Genomic DNA, 17,041 nt, shown 5'->3' with positions numbered 1-17,041 from the left:
TGCTCTTCACAAACCTTTTTTTGTGTGTGTCATACACTGAACAGAATAGGAACTTCAACTCTCAATAAATACTTAAAGTTCTCTATATACAGGAGCTATACAGTCACACACGTGGCGTGTGAGCGGCTGAACTGTGATTTCCATTGAAATAGAAAAACAGAATGTTTTTTCTTGCTATTGCAGTCAGATGCATTGTGGTTGTGATATAACCCTTGTTCATAATAAATAGCCTTTTTAGCCTTATTCAAAAGAAAAAAAAAAGTGTGGTGGTCTGCTAACCATGTTCCACATTCACGTCTTTTGTTAAGTCCATGTTTGTGTTGGTTCCACGGAATGATCTAATGTGCTCACGCGCCTATCTGAACGCTCAAGGTTCAAGTTCAACAATGACTGAACAATTTGTAACAACTGGAAATTAGTTTCCTTCTCATGGAAGAGAATCCTCAAAAACCATACAGTAAACCAAGACAGTAGAGGGGAAGTCAGGAAAGTGGAGAAGTCATGGTAACAGCTGATTAGTGCACCGGCTTGATGCGGCATACTAGACGGAACGAAGGGAAAGTCCAGGTATCTCAACCGTTAATATCAACCACATATTTAATTTAATACTGTGGAATTGAGGGGTTTTAATTGAAAGTCTGTAGGTAAGAGGTAATTGCTGCAGATGTTGGCTATGTGGCCAATTTTAAACAGTGGAACTGCTTTCCACCCATGGATGTACTGCCATGACTGAAACTCTAGGCATTTCAATGATTAGTTCCAATCATGTCTATTGAATTTAATTGAACACTGTGGCACTTAGGGCTTTTGAATGAGAAACTGAGGTTCTCATTAAAGAGGCACTCCCTGCAAATAAAGATATAGTCTATTGGTAGCAAACCAAATGAACATTTGACTGAAGTAATGTCCAGTACTGTGACAGATTTAGTTGCCAGTATGTTTGCAAAAATGTTTGCATAGAGAACTGTTTTACATATGTATAAAAAGCACCAAATATTCAACTGCTGTTAGTATAAAATGCTCAGCTTAGTTTTCTTTAAAATAATACTGACATTTTACATATACAGTATTTACAGGAAATGTTTATAAATATCTAAATCTGTCAATGACATAGGTGAGCGCCAGTAAACACAAAGTAACTTAAGTCTAATGTTCTAAACAACCAGAGCCATTTTCCTACTCAGTACAGCTTTTAGTTAAGCTGATGTGCAAGCCGAGGACCAAGTAATTGGAAAAAAGACAGTCCAGAGATCTTTTAGCACACCTGTCTCATGTTGCAGGGAAAATGACTCGTTTAGACCATATCTGTGAGGGGGATTTAGTTGGGGGCCTGTGTGTGTGTGGGATTGGGGTCTATGACCTGAAAGTGAACCAGCACTTTTCTCTCGCTCTCACTCTCCCTCTCTCTCTCTTTTCTCTTTCTCTTTCTGTCAATCCTAATCTCTTGCGATGGCCTTGTGCAGTTAAAAAAGCTGTACATCTACTCAAAAAAAGAGTTCAGGAGAGGCTGGCCACCCGGCTTCACCGCTGCACCTCGCTGAACACCGGAAGCCGCCTAACGTCCGTGCTGGGACTGTCAGACCTCCTGACCGCTACGGCGTTTCCACTCCCTCTCTTCCCGGCTCCGTGTGTGGTCGTGGCGGACTGGCTCTTGTTGCCGTGAGGCGGGGTCTGCCGTGTTGCCTTGCTGCCCTCAGAGCTGCCCCCACCTCTCCGCTGTGGTGGGGGTGTCGGGGCTGTTTTTGGGGAGGAACGTCCGGTCGCGGAGGTTCCCCTGGAGGAGGATGAGGAGGTCTGACGCGGCGTGTTCGGACCTTGGAGACCGGCCAGGCCAGCCAGGCTCCCATTGGCCGTCAGGGTCTCCAGAAGCTGGGATGCCGACCCGAAGCGCACCTCTTCCTCTCCCTCCGACAGCAGCGGGGCCGAGGTGCCGCTCCGCTTGCTGCACGACTCGCAGCACAGCTTGTTGTAGCCGGGGATGGAGCAGTAGCGGGCCAGGACCTCCATCTGGCAGAATATGGATTTATCCCCGGCACAGGGCTCATCTGCAAATAGAAACACAGTCTCTCAGATCTTCTCGCACTCATTACGAGATGCAAACACATCTCATTTGCCGTGACAGATGGTGGGAACAGCATGTGTAACTGACCCCTTTGCAAATTCGATATGGTGAGATATAGGCACACATAGAGCATAACGAACATAGACGTATGGCGCCAGGCATGAACATTAATATTTCAGCACATTCCCTTTCATGAGCTTTGTATGTGGCTAAAATAATGTATGTGGCATCCCAAGCTCTCTGGTACCTTGTAATACTACAACTGACAAATGTATATCAGAAAATAACAGCGGTAGACACATCTTGCTCTGGTCTGTCTTCCTTATGCTGCAACATAAAGTTACATCATTGCCTTGCGATCGATAATGCAAGGGATGTGGCTACAACTATCTGATGTAGACATTTTCTTTGATGCACAATTAATTACTAGCCATTTGGTAAGATTGTGTAACTACTTTTATCATTGTGGAGATAACCTGCCACAAGAATACTGACTTGTTGCTTGTCGTGGTGTTGTGTATTCTAGGTGTGCTGTATTGGTGCGGCTTTGACCCACATAGACAATGCACAACCGCAATATTCACTTTCAAAATGTTCCTCTTGCCAGTGTAGCCAACCCAAACAACCGAATCCCTTCTATTGTGAAGAAAGACTGAGAAATTAAATCACTGTATGTTACTACTGACATTTCACAGTTCCTTATCGCAGTTGACTGCGATATAACAGTATGGTACATGACGTTAGTCATGGGTCCAAATCGAAGCATTTATCCATTCACGCCTGAAAGGCTGCGATTCGTCCGCGCTCCCTCCTGAGCCCGCCCCCTCAGGAGCTTATAAATTCAGGAGCGTGGACTGAAACTTCCTCTTTGAAAACTTTGCCTCGAAGTATCCAGTCTGAGTATCTCTCATTCCTACGCTCTTTTCTGTGTTCAAAGAATCTTGTGTGCTTTTGCTCATTACGAGTTGGTGAGTTAATCTGGTTTTTTACCCTCACTAGCTCAGGGCGCTACAAGGTTCGACTGACTTAAGAAAGTAGAGTCGCTATCCTAGCTGGTTAGCTGGCTAAGTTTCTGACTAGCCTGCTAGCTTTTTGCTAACCAACGTTTCAGTTGTGTGATAGTTCTAATTTCAGAATCATGTCCAGGCAATACCCTGACTGCGGGCACGCAAGGGTTAAGGGCGACCGCCACCGCCGTTGCGTGGCCTGCCTTGGCAGGACCCACGCGGAAGCGGCTCTCTCGGGCGTCGACCCTGCCTGTGGCGTTTGTGCTAGCCTGACGCTAGCCAAGGCTACTAAGCGCCTGGCGCTCTGGGAGCGCTTGGACGCTGAGAAGGCAGTGGCGGCTCCATCTGGGGTAATCACCCCCGAAGGACCGTGCGTGCCTTCAGCCTCGGGCAGCATTGTTGCAGGCAGCCGCTTCTCAGCCGCAGCCGCACATGCAAGCCTCTCCCCGTCGCCGTCGCCTGCCAGCCTGCTGGTCGCGGGCCACGAGGCGGTGGAGCTACCCCCAGGCGAAGACCAGCCCACGCCGGAGCTGGACTTCGGCCTGGATGACGAGAGTCTGCTGGACTTCTCGGACAAGCAGGGCTCGGACGAGGAGGACATGCAGCTCAGTCTAGATGTTCGGCCGCGGGCAACCTCTCCCCCGGCCACATACAGGACTCTGGGCCAGCAGCTGCATGAGGTTGCACTGAGGGCAGCGAGCTGCCTCGGTCTCCCTCTCCCACCCCCTCCCAACGTGCAGGCCTCGCTGCTGGATGGGGAATTTTATGCTGGCCCAGCCGTGCCAGCCCCCAGCGCCCTCCCCTTCTTTGCGGAGGTACATGGGGAGCAACTGACGCTCGAAAACTATTCTCCACCTTCAAAACTCTGCTCTACCCTCCTCCTCCTCCCCCAGCTACTAACCTCACTGCAGATAACTTTGCTTCCTTTTTCACAGAGGAAGTGGCAGCCATCGGGAAACAGTTCGACCAACTGTCTCCCCCCCCTAAGGGCGCAACCGTCAATGGCTCATCATTTCCTTCTTTCATCCCTCTCAGCGAGAGTGAGGTCTCCAAAATCCTAACAGGCAGCCGTCCAACTACATGCCCGCTGGACCCCATCCCATCCAACATCCTTCAAGCCATATCGTCTGCTGTCTTACCGGCAATAACACAGGTGATTAATGCTTAATTTAATTCTGGAACATTTCCTTCTCTTTTCAAAGTGGCTCGGGTAACGCCGCTGCTCAAGAAGCCGTCTCTCGATCCCACTCAGGTAGAAAACTATCGACCGGTCTCACTTCTCACGCTCCTTTCTAAAACCATTGAGAGGGCAGCTTCCAAACAGGTTACCGAGTTCCTGTCAAAGAACAATCTCCTCGATCCAAACCAGTCTGGATCCTGGTTTGAATCCTACCTCACTGGGCGCTCGTTCAACGTGTCTTGGCAAGGTCAGCTGTCTGTACCTCACCTCCTCACCACTGGGGTGCCCCAAGACTCGGTGATGGGACCACTTCTCTTTGTCATTTACACCACCTCGTTGGGCCCTATCATCCGCTCGCATGGGTTTTCCTATCACTGTTATGCCGATGATACTCAACTGTTTCTGTCTTTCCCTCCTGAGGACACCACGGTCTCGGCGCGGATCTCGGACTGTCTGGCTGATATATCCACATGGATGAAAAATCACCACCTTCAGCTGAACCTGGCCAAAACGGAGCTGATGGTCTTCCCAGCCAAACAGGTCATCCACCATAACATCAATATCAATATTGACTCTTTATCTCTTGTTCCATCCAAAACAGCAAGATACCTGGGGGTCATTATTGATGACCAACTGACCTTCACGGCCCACATCGCCTCCGTCTCCAGGTCGTGCCGCTTTGCGCTATACAACATCCGCAAAATCAGGCCGTACCTAACCCAGTATGCCACCCAGCTGCTGGTGCAAACCTTGGTGAGTTCCCGCCTGGACTACTGCAAAGCCCTCCTAACGAGCCTGCCGGCTTGCGTGGTGAAACCACTACAGATGATCCAGAACGCGGCGGCGCGTCTGGTGTTCAACCAACCGAAAAGGGCACACGTCACCCCGCTACTCATTGAGCTCCACTGGCTGCCAGTAGCTGCTCGCATTAAGTTCAAGTCACTTATGCTTGCCTACAGAGTGCTTGCTGGTTCTGCTCCCACCTACTTTAATGCTCTTGTAAGGGCAAATGTTACACCCAGGACGCTGCGCTCGTCTAGTGAGCGTCGTTTGGCACTGCCGTCTGTGCAAGCACGGCAATCCAGACTATTCTCATTTGTAGTTCCACGTTGGTGGAACGAACTGCCTAGTACTACCAGAGCAGGGGCGTCCCTCTCTACCTTCAAGAAGCTTTTGAAGACCCAACTCTTCAGAAAGCACCTCCCTTCCTAACTGGCACCTGACTAGCGCTTAACTTGCACTTCAGCAGTTACATTCCTGCACTTCTTTTTCCTTTTTTCTATGTCGTTGTTTTCTAATTATCATGTAAAGTAGTATTTACTGTTACACCATGCTTTTTATTGCTCGTAGCTTGACTGTTCTCTCCCTTGTACGTCGCTTTGGACAAAAGCGTCTGCTAAATTACTAAATGTAAATGTAAATGCACAAACACGGCAGCACTCCTGGAGCTGGCCTCGTCGTTGGGGGAGAGTCATCAAGCGGTGGTCGAGCTCCGTCGGGCGACGGACCTCTCCCTCCGACTCACACGCTGCACCTCCCAGGCCCTGAGGGGGTCATGGGAGCAACCGTGGCGACGCAGAGATCCCTGTGGCTGTCCCTAGCGAAGCTGACGGACCGGGAAAAGGCGCCACTCCTGGACGCACCAATCAGCGCCCAGGGCGTGTTTGGAGAGGCTGTGGGCACGATGGCTGCTAAGTTCGAGGAACAGCAGAAAAGCAGGGAGGCATTCCAGGCATGGATGCCTCGCTCCAGCGGGTCCGGTGAGCAGTCCTCTTCGGGACACACTACACCCACCCCGGGCAGAAGCGGAGCGGGTTCCGCTCGCCTGCCCCCCCGGCTAAGATGCCCACCCGGAGAGGTTGGCAGAAACACCCCTTCCGCCCTGCCTCTCAGCCGCCCACGCAGCAGCAGCCAGCTGCATGCCCGAACCAGGGCGCAGCCGAAGCCCCACGGCAGCATGCTGCTCGCCGGGGGAAGGGCCAGGGCAGGCCGCCGGCCACCTGATAGACAGTCGCCCGACCAAGAGACAGGGGGGAGCGGTGGAGTACCCACCGCCTCCACAGAAATCTGCCCGTTGCTCTCATGCAAAATTCATGTCAAGCACGGTAAGCAGGTTCCCACAAGCACCACACTCAAATGTCTCAGCCCTTGCCCCAGTAGGCGCAGTGCTACGGCATTGTTGTGCAACTCCCCCCCCGGTGCACACAGTGCACTCACACCCCCCATTTTTTTTCGGAACCATGAGGGGGCAACCCCAGATCTCATCCCCCTCCCTAGGCGGAGCGGGCGCAGATCTAGGCTTAGACTCATTGACTATGAGCGGGTTAGTTCCCGACCGATTCAACTCAAAGCCCAGCCTGGCAGGCTGCGCTGCGAGTTGACGCGCATGCGCAGTGTCACCATGGGTGCTGAGAACGATCACAGCGAGGTACGTGCTGCAGTTCGCCCGTCCCCCTCCGTCATTCGGAGGGGTGATCCAATCAGTGGTGCAGCAGGGGCAGTCTCATTTCCTACGGAAAGAGATAGACTCCCTGCTCCAAAAAGGTGCAATAAGTGTAGTGCCTCCCGAGGAGGCAGCTTCAGGCTTCTACAGCCGTTATTTCCTGGTCCCCAAAAAGGACGGGAACTATTGGCCAATACTAGATTTACGTGTATTGAACAAAGCGCTCATGCCGTTGAAGTTCAGAATGCTGACCCCCCGCCGGCTAGTGCAGTTCATAAGACCAAACGATTGGTTCATCACGATAGACCTAAAAGATGCTTACTTCCATGTCCCGATCCACCCAAGACATCGGAAATTTCTGAGGTTTGCGTTCGGAGGAATAGCATACCAGTTCCACGCACTCCCGTTCGGCCTAGCTTTGGCACTGTGGGTTTTCACAAAATGCGTGGAAGCAGCCATCGCCCCATTACGACAACGTGGTTTGCGTTTATTCAATTATTTGGACGATTGGCTTATTTGTGCTCATTTAAGAGCGGCAGCGGTGCAAGACTGCCATCTAGTGGTGGCACACCTGCACCGACTAGGCTTCGTAATAAACAAGGAAAAAAGCGTTCTGCGCCCAGGCCAGACCACGCATTTCCTAGGCATGGTTCTAGACTCCACCTCCATGGGGGTCAGGCTGTCCCAAGACTGAATAAATGCCATCAGATCATGCGTACATCAGTTCTGGCTAGGACAGTCAGTCACGTCACTGTGCTGCCAACGTCTGTTGGGCATGATGGCATCGGCCGCGATCGCTCTCCCTCTGGGGATGTTGCGCATGCGCCCTTTCCAAATGTGGTATCTATCCCTGAGACTCAGTTCATTCAAGGACAGATACCGCAGAATAACGGTGTCCTCCAGATGCAGGAAAACCCTGGCAGTCTGGAGAACTCCGGGGGTTCCTCGCGGCGTCAGGCCCCATGGGCATAGTGACGCACCGCGTAGTGGTAACCACAGACAGAGCGGTCTGCGAGGGAGAAGGCGTGAACGGCCACTGGTCTGCGACAGAGGCTGCGTCACATATAAATGTATTAGAACTGCGAACGGTAGCCCTGGCACTGCAGCACTTTCTACCCAGATTAAGTGGTCAGCATGTGTTGGTAAGGACGGACAACACTTCGGCATTGGCGTATATAAACCGCCAAGGCGGAGTGCGCTCCCCGTCACTGCACCACTGGGCGAATCGCTTGCTCCTGTGGGCAGCAGTTCACATCCGTTCCCTCAGGGCAGTCCATATTCCAGGCCACCTCAACTACGGGGCGGACCTGTTATCAAGGGGCGACCCTCGAGCAGCAGATTGGTGTCTACACCCTCAGGTGATAGAGCAGATCTGGCTGCGTTTTCTCAGGGCGCAGGTGGATCTGTTTGCCAGCAGACAGAACACCTGCTGCCCTCTCTGGTTCTTGCTGGGGGGCGACAACCCCCCACTCGACCCGAACGATATAATGATGTATGTGTTCATTAGTGCCTACGTGTTACGTTGCAAATGAGCCATTCCAGGGTTGTTTTCCTACAGGCGAGGGATCACTGATCCCTGTCGCCTATGTATAAAGGATGTGCCCTATAATGTTCACCACCAGCTGCTGTATGAACCTCTAGGAGGGCAAAAGCAATGTATAAAGTTGGTGTGTGTGATTGGCTGCCACTGTATTATCACGCGGGAATGTATACGGTCCCATACTGTTATATCGCAGTCAACTGCGATAAGGAACGTCTCGGTTACTTAGGTAACCTCGGTTCCTTAAGCAGGGACCAGATATAACAAGTGTTGCGTGTACAGTGTTGCCCTTGGTTTGTTACTTCTACGCTCAGTTTTCTTTCCAAGGAAGTTTCAGTCCAAGCTCCTGAATTTAAAGGCTCCTGAGGGGGCGGGCTCAGGAGGGAGCGCGGACGAATCGCAGCCTTTCAGGCGTGAATGGATAAATGCTTCGATTTGGACCCATGACTAACATCATGTACCATACTGTTATATCTGGTCCCTGCTTAAGGAACCGAGGTTACGTAAGTAACCAAGACGTTATCTAGTATGAAAATAATTCTGTTGAACAATCTGTATTTGTACTATTTGTATACACCCGATAATATTTATAATTCCTTGTGCTATTGGTAGGGGATTTCCCATAGTGGTCAATCCTCTCACTGTCACATGCAAGGAGTACAGACCTGGGTTAGGGTAAGGGTAGTTAATAGATATTAGTCCCGTTTAGGCACAGGGAAGGGGTTGGGGGTGGCAGAGCGATACAGATACGAACCCTGGTCACTTTAGGCACCCTTCTTCACCTAATACAGGATCATTCACATGTCCCCAAGTAGACTGTGAGCGCCTCAGCCATAACCACTGGCTCGCTTTTACAGCAGCCTCAGACAACTCTTTTAAAGCTTCTTTGAGTGACCGTCCTTGAAAACCAAAGTCCAACAGAAGTGTTGTGGTTGATTTAGCAGTCACAACAATACACTGTTTAACTTCAAGTTGCCTTCTGACATCTCCCAGCAACCTCCAATCCTGCGCTTTGCCCCATTTGCCAGAACTGTTTGTACGTGCATGGTGTCCACTTTTCTTTTCTTTTTTCTGCCCCTCTCATACAGAAGAAATTGTACTGTCCCTGTCCTTAACCAAGTTAACCTCGACTCATTTATTCTCTAACAAACAAGCCAGTGATTTAAAAACCTGACTGTGTCTCCATGTGTAGCGACCCTGGGTTAAGCTAGTTTTAGAACCAGACATATATTTATGTTTTAATGAGCCCATAACACCCATACACAACTTGCAACTTCCGTCTTCACCCACCCTCTGACTGAGGTTCTGAGGATATAAGTGTTGAGTAGCCAGTGTAGCCTAATCCCTTCCAAATGTAACAGGTTTTTCAGGCGTACACATATCTTGACGATAAGTGATAAACAAAGCCGCCGATGGCAAAATAAAGACAAACAGCAGCAAGATGAACAAAGGCCTTCCTGTGGCTTCAGATCCAGTTCAATTATACACTGAGGGCATACAGTTGTCTTCCTTAGCACTTCCCAGGATGTCTTGGGGATGCCTTTTAATTAATTCCCATCATAATAACCTTATTCTCTTATCTTAAGCTTATGAACCATTTGTTCCCTGGCAGAGCACCTGGAGTCTTCAGAGAAACAGATGTTCATGAAGGACTCTCAGGAGAGTGGTTGACAACTCTTCTCTTTTTCCCCTTTAATACTCCTCTCAGCTGGAAGTACTGTTATGGAAGGATTCTTGTGTCCACAGTCTTTATCAAGAACAAATGGTATGTTATCAAGCGGGCAAGAGTGATCTATATTTCTAATCAATACAGCTCCAGATGGAGACGCTGGACAATGGGTCAATGAGGTTCTACATGGCAGAAGCGCTTATTTAACTGTTTTATGTAGGCCTGTTTTATTCCTTATGTTCAACCAGATTTCTGTATTTAATCTAGTGAGGCTCGTCTGAGGCAGTGGCTAAGCACTGAATATCGATACATAACTGTAGTAGCTTTCACACCATTGAGGTAAGGGAAGAGACAATAATCATGCATGTCTTTTGGTCAGTGTCTTCTCAGGAAGATGTAAGAAAATCAAGATGATAGAATGTTAGGATGTTGAAAAGTCTGTGAATGAACGACTACAATCAAAGAGTAGCATGAAAGGAGAGCTCTGCAAAGCACTGACATGCTGGAAATACATTTTGTGTGCATGATATGGAAACTTGGGTGTTGGATATATTTATGCATCAAAATATGCTACAAAGAAAGGATAGGGGAGATATTTATCGGCTCAAAAATGGTTTCATCTTCCTAAGTACACTAGGTATAGCACTTTCCAAATAAGCAAAAATGTATGATATGAAAAAGGTTTGAAGCAAAGACCAAGCTATTTGAACATAGTCATAAGGCACAAGCTTAAACTATTTTAACTTGTAATCTACAGTAGGGAAAAAATATAAATTAATAAAACAACTGTGAATTTCATCCCAATACCACTCTGGGAAACAGGAACAAAAAACAGAAGTTGCCTGTGAAATTAAATTTTAAAAAGCTTTGCCAGACAGAGCAGTAAAGAGACTTTGAAGTAGGAGCAAATAATAAAATAATTGAGCACACTGTCCAAGGTCTGCCTAAGACAAAGTGTTTTTTTTTTTAAAGCTTTTAAAAAGATTGTGTTTCTATTTTTCTTCTAAATGTTCCATGCCTATCCAGGCTAGACTGAGCAGTAATGATTGAAGTGCATGTCTAAGTGGAGTCAGGTGTCTAACAACAGCTTTCAGAAACACATCTCAGAACACATTTGACAGTTACACTATAATGTAGGGGTCACACAACAGTGGGCCCTTTTTGCAGACGTTTGTAAATGGATAACAAAAGCCTTGAGTTTTGTGCAGTATCAAGCTGCTGAAGAGGCCAAAACACAAGAGCACCACCAGTTTGAAGGACAATCGTGTGTCTTAACCTGTCCTTGTGTTTGTGATGTTTACGTGTGGCCGTTTGTGCGACGCACCTTGACAGGGCCCTGGCCTGCACGTCCGAATCGTCTCCGGCCGCTCGCTGCCACACTGGTCACCGATGCGACACGTCACCAGTCGCCGTGACACCCCTTCCCCACAGGTCACCGAACACTGCAGGGACAAGACATATCCACGGTGACTCAAATTCATTCACCAATACCAAAAACAGTCTGCCTGGTCCCACATATGCAGTATATCAATGTTTGTATGTATATGTACTGTAAGTAAAACTATGTTGAAACTGGATTGATCACCCCTCCTCCCGCAAGCTGACTTCAGCATGAGAAATATGTTGTGTCTGTGGATTTCACACACTTTTCCGTAACGTGGACACGTTGCTGTGCCTAAACAGCACATCATTAAGAGGGGTAACCTGTGAACCAAAATCCAAATAAGTCGACCCACAAATCAACCCGACCAGCTGTTGTCATCTGCACACAGACTCATGAAGGATCTGATACTCTCCTCTCATCTTAAGCATATATAACGTCCTTGCTTGTCACTACATTTACCTCATCACATTTTGTTTTGTTTTGATGTTTATACTATTCAGTGCCCATCAGAATGAAAAGAAGGCCGACATACTCATTCAATTCACTACAATGAACATCTCAGATGTCAAATTGTCAACATTGTGTGCACTTGAAATATTCAATCACAGAGTTAACAATTGGTGCTTACAAGAGGGAATTAACAGAAAATGCACCAACTCAACTTATTATATTCACTTATCTTGATAATGACTGTAATAGTCATCTTACTCAACAACACTTTAAGACTCAGTACGCAACCTGAGATCCCTGATGTCTTCATCTCTGGTTCTGATTTTGACACCTGAACAAGGTGTCAGTTTGTACAGTGACAAATGAGTACAGTAGCACTCATAGTACAGTGATTATATCCAATCTTCCGTGAAGAATTTGCGCAAACTACACTGTGGAAGATTTTGAAAATCACGTTGTTACTCTTTGACAATACCAGACCCAGTTCATATGTTCTGCATCAGCACCGATACTGATCCAGTGTATTGGACCGGCGCTCCTTTTCCTCTGAGTTTACCTCAGACCAGGGTCCTGTCCTCCACGGGGCCACGCAGGGCACTCTGTTACAGGGCCTCCTGCTCTCAGGCTTCTCCCCACTGCAGTACTTGCTGTGTACGGAGCGGTTGGTGCCTTCGTGGAGGAACTGCACGCAGCGCACGGTGCGGATCTGGTAGCCCAGGCTGCCGCAGGTTTTGGTGCAGTGCTCCCAGTCCTCCGCAATCCATCTGCAGCAAACGGGGAAAAAAACAATAGCAAAATATAAGTGTATTCTTGACATCAGATATCTGGAATGAAGTGGGTTATTTTATTTTGACAAAAGGCATGAAAGGCCCTGTTAATGCTGAGAATACTTTTTTGCGCAGGTCCAGTTCCCAGCGACCCGAAGGCAGAATGGAATAAAAGGCAGTTTAATACACCTGTGTGCTTCAGGTCTTCTGATGCAAAACTAGTCTCAATCTATTCACAAACAACATGTTGGCCATTGCCATTCAAAAGAGAGGCTTCTTCACCACTAATGCTTTCCCTTGCCCTCAGGGAAACCACCTGTTGAGAAAATATGGAGGACTGTGTGATGTGTCTGTACAGTTTAGCCTCTCAAATATTTTACAGTCATCCTCTAAAGAACAAAATACAGATCTAATAACTGCCATATGCAGATTTGTCCCTATCTAGTGCTGTCTCATTTGTCTTGTTTGTGCCCTGAAGCCCCTACTAGTGGATGGATATATACAGTAGCTAAATAACAACTTCGATTCCTTTGTCTATCAATATTGGAAATGATCTGGGGAGCAGAGCTCTGAGAAAGCTGAGACAGCTGAACAAAAGTACCTGACATCATTTGAAAATAAATGAGCAACTGGTGATAAGTGTCTACGACCCTAGACAATAGTCTTTGAAAATACCACAAGCAAGACCTGGGATGTTTGATCTGAACCACAACAATGTGGTACTGAGGACACACAGCTCTGTGGCTAAAAGCTCTGTTTTCTTCTTCATGGTCACACACAGGGTGAAACTAATGGGACAATGTTTTTTCCTGTCATGAAGCATTTGACTGGAACAGTGCGCCTGCAAAAACGCAGCACTGCTTGTCAAGCAGGGTGAATAATCAGTTCAAACTAACAACACATGGTGAGCCTAGAGAGATTTATTTGGGGTGTGTCCCAAGCCAGCGTGTGCCTGTAATGGCAGGTACAATTATATCTATATTTTTTATTATTATTATTATTATTATTATTATTATTATTATTATTATTATATCTATCATAGTATGATGCTCGACTGTGAAACATTTCAAGTCTGATGGATGGTCCTTAGGCTTTCCATTGGCACACACACACAATTGTAGTCTTGACATCATAAAACAAAAGTGGAGTTCAATAGTTTCAGCAGCAGTGATTAGCTTCACCAGGTTCTCCAGCAGGTTCTCTTGAGATATGAAAATCTTTTATGACAATTGTCTCCAGTCACAAGACTGACTAAACTCAGCAATCGCATACAAATGTGAAAAGCTATTATAGAAGGACACAGGCATATGCAAACACACACAGAGAGAAAGCAAGAACATCAAAACCATGAATTACTGAATGGGATTATACACTGGATATTTACCACGAGAACATTGGTCTCCAGCCAAATGTTTATCACCGCTGAGAAAACTAACTTTCTGTGTAACTAATCCCCAATGACTCGTACAATTCAAAGACTCATTGACCCAGCAGAGAGGAGTTCTGTGGCTCGCAACACAAACACTAATAGCGCCTCACCAGGTGTGCATAACTTTAAGGCAAGTGCTTTTTCATGCGGTGGAAGACGTTATCGAGGATAGATTGTGTAAATAGCACTGTGCAAACTGTTCCTGTGAAGGTTAACCATGTGAAATAGGGGAACTTTTATTTTCTTTACTTGTTCAGGACATGCACAATTAGTCTATGCAGCCACACACTGGAAGGTCATACACTTACACATCAATGGCTCTGGCTATCCATTGATTTTTGAGGAAAGAGAGAAAATGAGGGGGGGAGGTGAGAAAACTAGTGCTGTATGACCATTTAAGTAAAAAAAAAAAAGGGTATTGCATGATATGATGGAATCTATTAGCGTGGTTGCCTATACTCACTGAGGCTGCGTGCAGTCTTGCAGGTTACACATCCTCCGAATTGGCTTGGGTTTCTTGCTGACATCACAGTAGCTTCGGTGAACCATCTTGTTATCCCCTTTTTTCCGGCAGCCATATTTGGTATACTGGAACCCTGTATAGAAATGTCGCTTAAATGAAAATGAAATGATTTCTCCTGAAGAGACGTGCTAGATGGCTAACCGTTGTCGAGAATAAAGAAGAACACACCTCCTGCACAAGGTCTTGAACACTGGGACCAACTCTTCAGGGCCCACTCGTACGTGTCCTCCTGAATGACATTGTTGTTGTTGACAGGCACAGAGTCTTCGTGGATGATGTATTTGTACATCAGTGTGGACCTTGTCTCGTTGTCCTTGGGTATAATCTTAAAACAAAAGCAGACAACATCACAGGCCAGAGGCTTTAATCAAGGAAATAAATTCATGGTTGGTAAATGAAGATATTTGCATAGTCTTACACTCAGATTTCTGCACCCCTAATTGTTGTTTTTCAACTTGGAGGGATTCTTTTAATGTTGTTTGAGAATCCATTTGAATGTGAAGCCTGAATTTGATGTTCAAGGGCAAATAGACAGACTGTTTCCTGTTAGGCCTTGGGTTCAGACTTTGGGTTCTATAAAGGACTTTGAGACAACTTCTATTGTTAATGGCGCTACTTAAAGAAATACAACCGAATCCGAAAAACTGCTACAGTACAGACAGAACAGTAGTCTAAAAGAGAGGAATTATTTCCATAGTTTTTTTTTATCAGAATGTCGTGCTGAGTCACTTGATGATGTCGCACCGTAGTTGTCTTATAAAGGATCTTTGCAAATTGAGACAGACAGTTATATTGCAGCTTATTACTGAGTTAGTCGTCCATAGAGGCCTATCTTTCAGTCTATATTTATTGTAAATGGAAACGTGTCCACTGGAGCCATGACCGCTTAAGTTCATTAACAAAATGACATTGATCATATTGTTATTGAGGTAAAAAAAATCAATGCCTTTAGCAATTCTATACCTCTCGACCACTAAAATTAATGTTCAGTGTGTCATTAAGTGGCCCATATATTTCATGGCTCAATATTATGTTTGTGTAGTTAAAATGTAACAAGGCCACTGTAATATGGAGTGCAACCCATTTTTTTTTCCATTTGCAAATTCTTTTAACCTGATTACTGTATGCATTGATTTGGTGAACTCAGATACGGCTCACTGCTCTTCAGAACAACTATTGATTTTCAGCATTTCTATTTACATCTAGTGATGGACATACACATGTACTGAATTAATGTCATCAGGTGTTCATGCTGCATCATTCTGCATCTAAATGTGATTTTTTTTCCTCTTTACAACTTCAGCAGGTCATTATTTTGAGGTTTTTCAGCCTATTTTACCACTGTCCAGTTGAACAGTGAAACTGTCATCCTATTTGGAGAGTAGGCAGGGGGGCTCCTGTGGTGACATCCCCCCCTATATGAGCCTGAAGAGCCTTTCATTTCATGTTATCATTTGTAATCCACTTATGTTTACAATTATGTGTATATTTTTCTACATAATACATGGTGTATGATAAGCCGGATATACAGTGGTATTTCTATGCAAATTAGGCTTGCTTAGAATAGCACTGTACATTTGACTGTTCGTCATGACATCCATTTTGTGTTTTCCCTAATCTTTTCATATGATGTATGATTGCTAGTTTTTTTTATTTGATAAGCAAGCAAAGGTAAACTCTGAGAAACCCATCTTGTGCCAGTAGAAGGCTGACTCGAATCTATTTGTGGAACTTCATGTCATACATCACTAGTAGGTATACAGAAATTACAGTTCTCATTTTAGCATCCACATCAGTGACAAAATGTCCCACTTTGACACTTTTCACAGCAACTCTCCAGTCAGGGGCAGTTAAAGGGCAAACTTACTGAAAGCAACGCTGATTCATACCAACTGACCCTCACTCCCACATCCCCCATGTACTTAAATTGGTAGGATTCATACACATAAAAAAAGTATGTAGTATGATAAAGTATGATAAAAAGAAAGAAAGACTATCTCCCAAGCTCAGCCATAAGAAGCTGTACAAATTCAGCCTCTGGAAAAACACTTCCAACTAGCATGGCATAGGCAAGTGTGTTTCCCCTGTGAATGGGGTATGGGGAAAGATGGAAGGGCTTGGCGTAGTCCTCTTCCATTATTCAGCTGAATCAAGCATAAAGAGCATGCCTTCAAGTGCAAGACCATTTCACGCTGTGAAACTTCAACTTCAGTCCGGAGCTTACATTTCTTATATCTCTTTTCTCCTTCATTTGATGAAGTTCAGACAGAAAAGCATCTGCCAGTGACCAGAGGAATTTTACAGAAGCATCTTAATGACCAAAGTACACAGACCTTAAACCTGATTTTTTCCAACTAACCTCCCACTAGTTTTCATTGTTATGATGGTGGATTAATATTCATATTTATATTTTTTATACTCTAGCCCAGGGGTGGCGAACCTGCGGCTCGCGAGCCGCATGCGGCTCTTTGCCGGCTGACGTGCGGCTCGGCTCCAGCTCGAGTGCTCACTGACTTTGCTCTTGGTGTACAGAATTTTCATATTGTAAAATAAACATCTAAAATGCATATGCATATATTTGGCAATA

General features: G+C 46.2%; 1 protein-coding gene across 5 annotated transcripts in view; it reads right to left on the bottom strand.

The window, feature by feature from the left end:
* Positions 1-885: 885 nt before the first annotated feature.
* Positions 886-17,041, bottom strand: part of adamts3 (ADAM metallopeptidase with thrombospondin type 1 motif, 3) — a 70,221-nt gene continuing 54,065 nt past the window's right edge. For all 5 annotated transcript variants that reach the window (XM_031570617.2, XM_031570619.2, XM_031570618.2 and 2 more), the window contains 5 exons: positions 14,623-14,779; positions 14,395-14,527; positions 12,292-12,499; positions 11,226-11,343; positions 886-2,045 (listed from right to left, as the gene is read on the bottom strand). In XM_031570617.2, coding sequence (XP_031426477.1) covers positions 1,522-2,045; positions 11,226-11,343; positions 12,292-12,499; positions 14,395-14,527; positions 14,623-14,779 — 1,140 coding nt within the window. In that variant the 3' untranslated portion in view covers positions 886-1,521. The remainder of the gene's footprint in view (positions 2,046-11,225; positions 11,344-12,291; positions 12,500-14,394; positions 14,528-14,622; positions 14,780-17,041) is intronic.

Source organism: Clupea harengus, chromosome 7 (genome assembly GCF_900700415.2).
Source record: "Clupea harengus chromosome 7, Ch_v2.0.2, whole genome shotgun sequence".
In the NCBI taxonomy this organism is placed as follows: domain Eukaryota; kingdom Metazoa; phylum Chordata; class Actinopteri; order Clupeiformes; family Clupeidae; genus Clupea; species Clupea harengus.
Note: the sequence above shows the minus strand (reverse complement) of the source record. Positions and strands in the feature narration are given on the sequence as shown.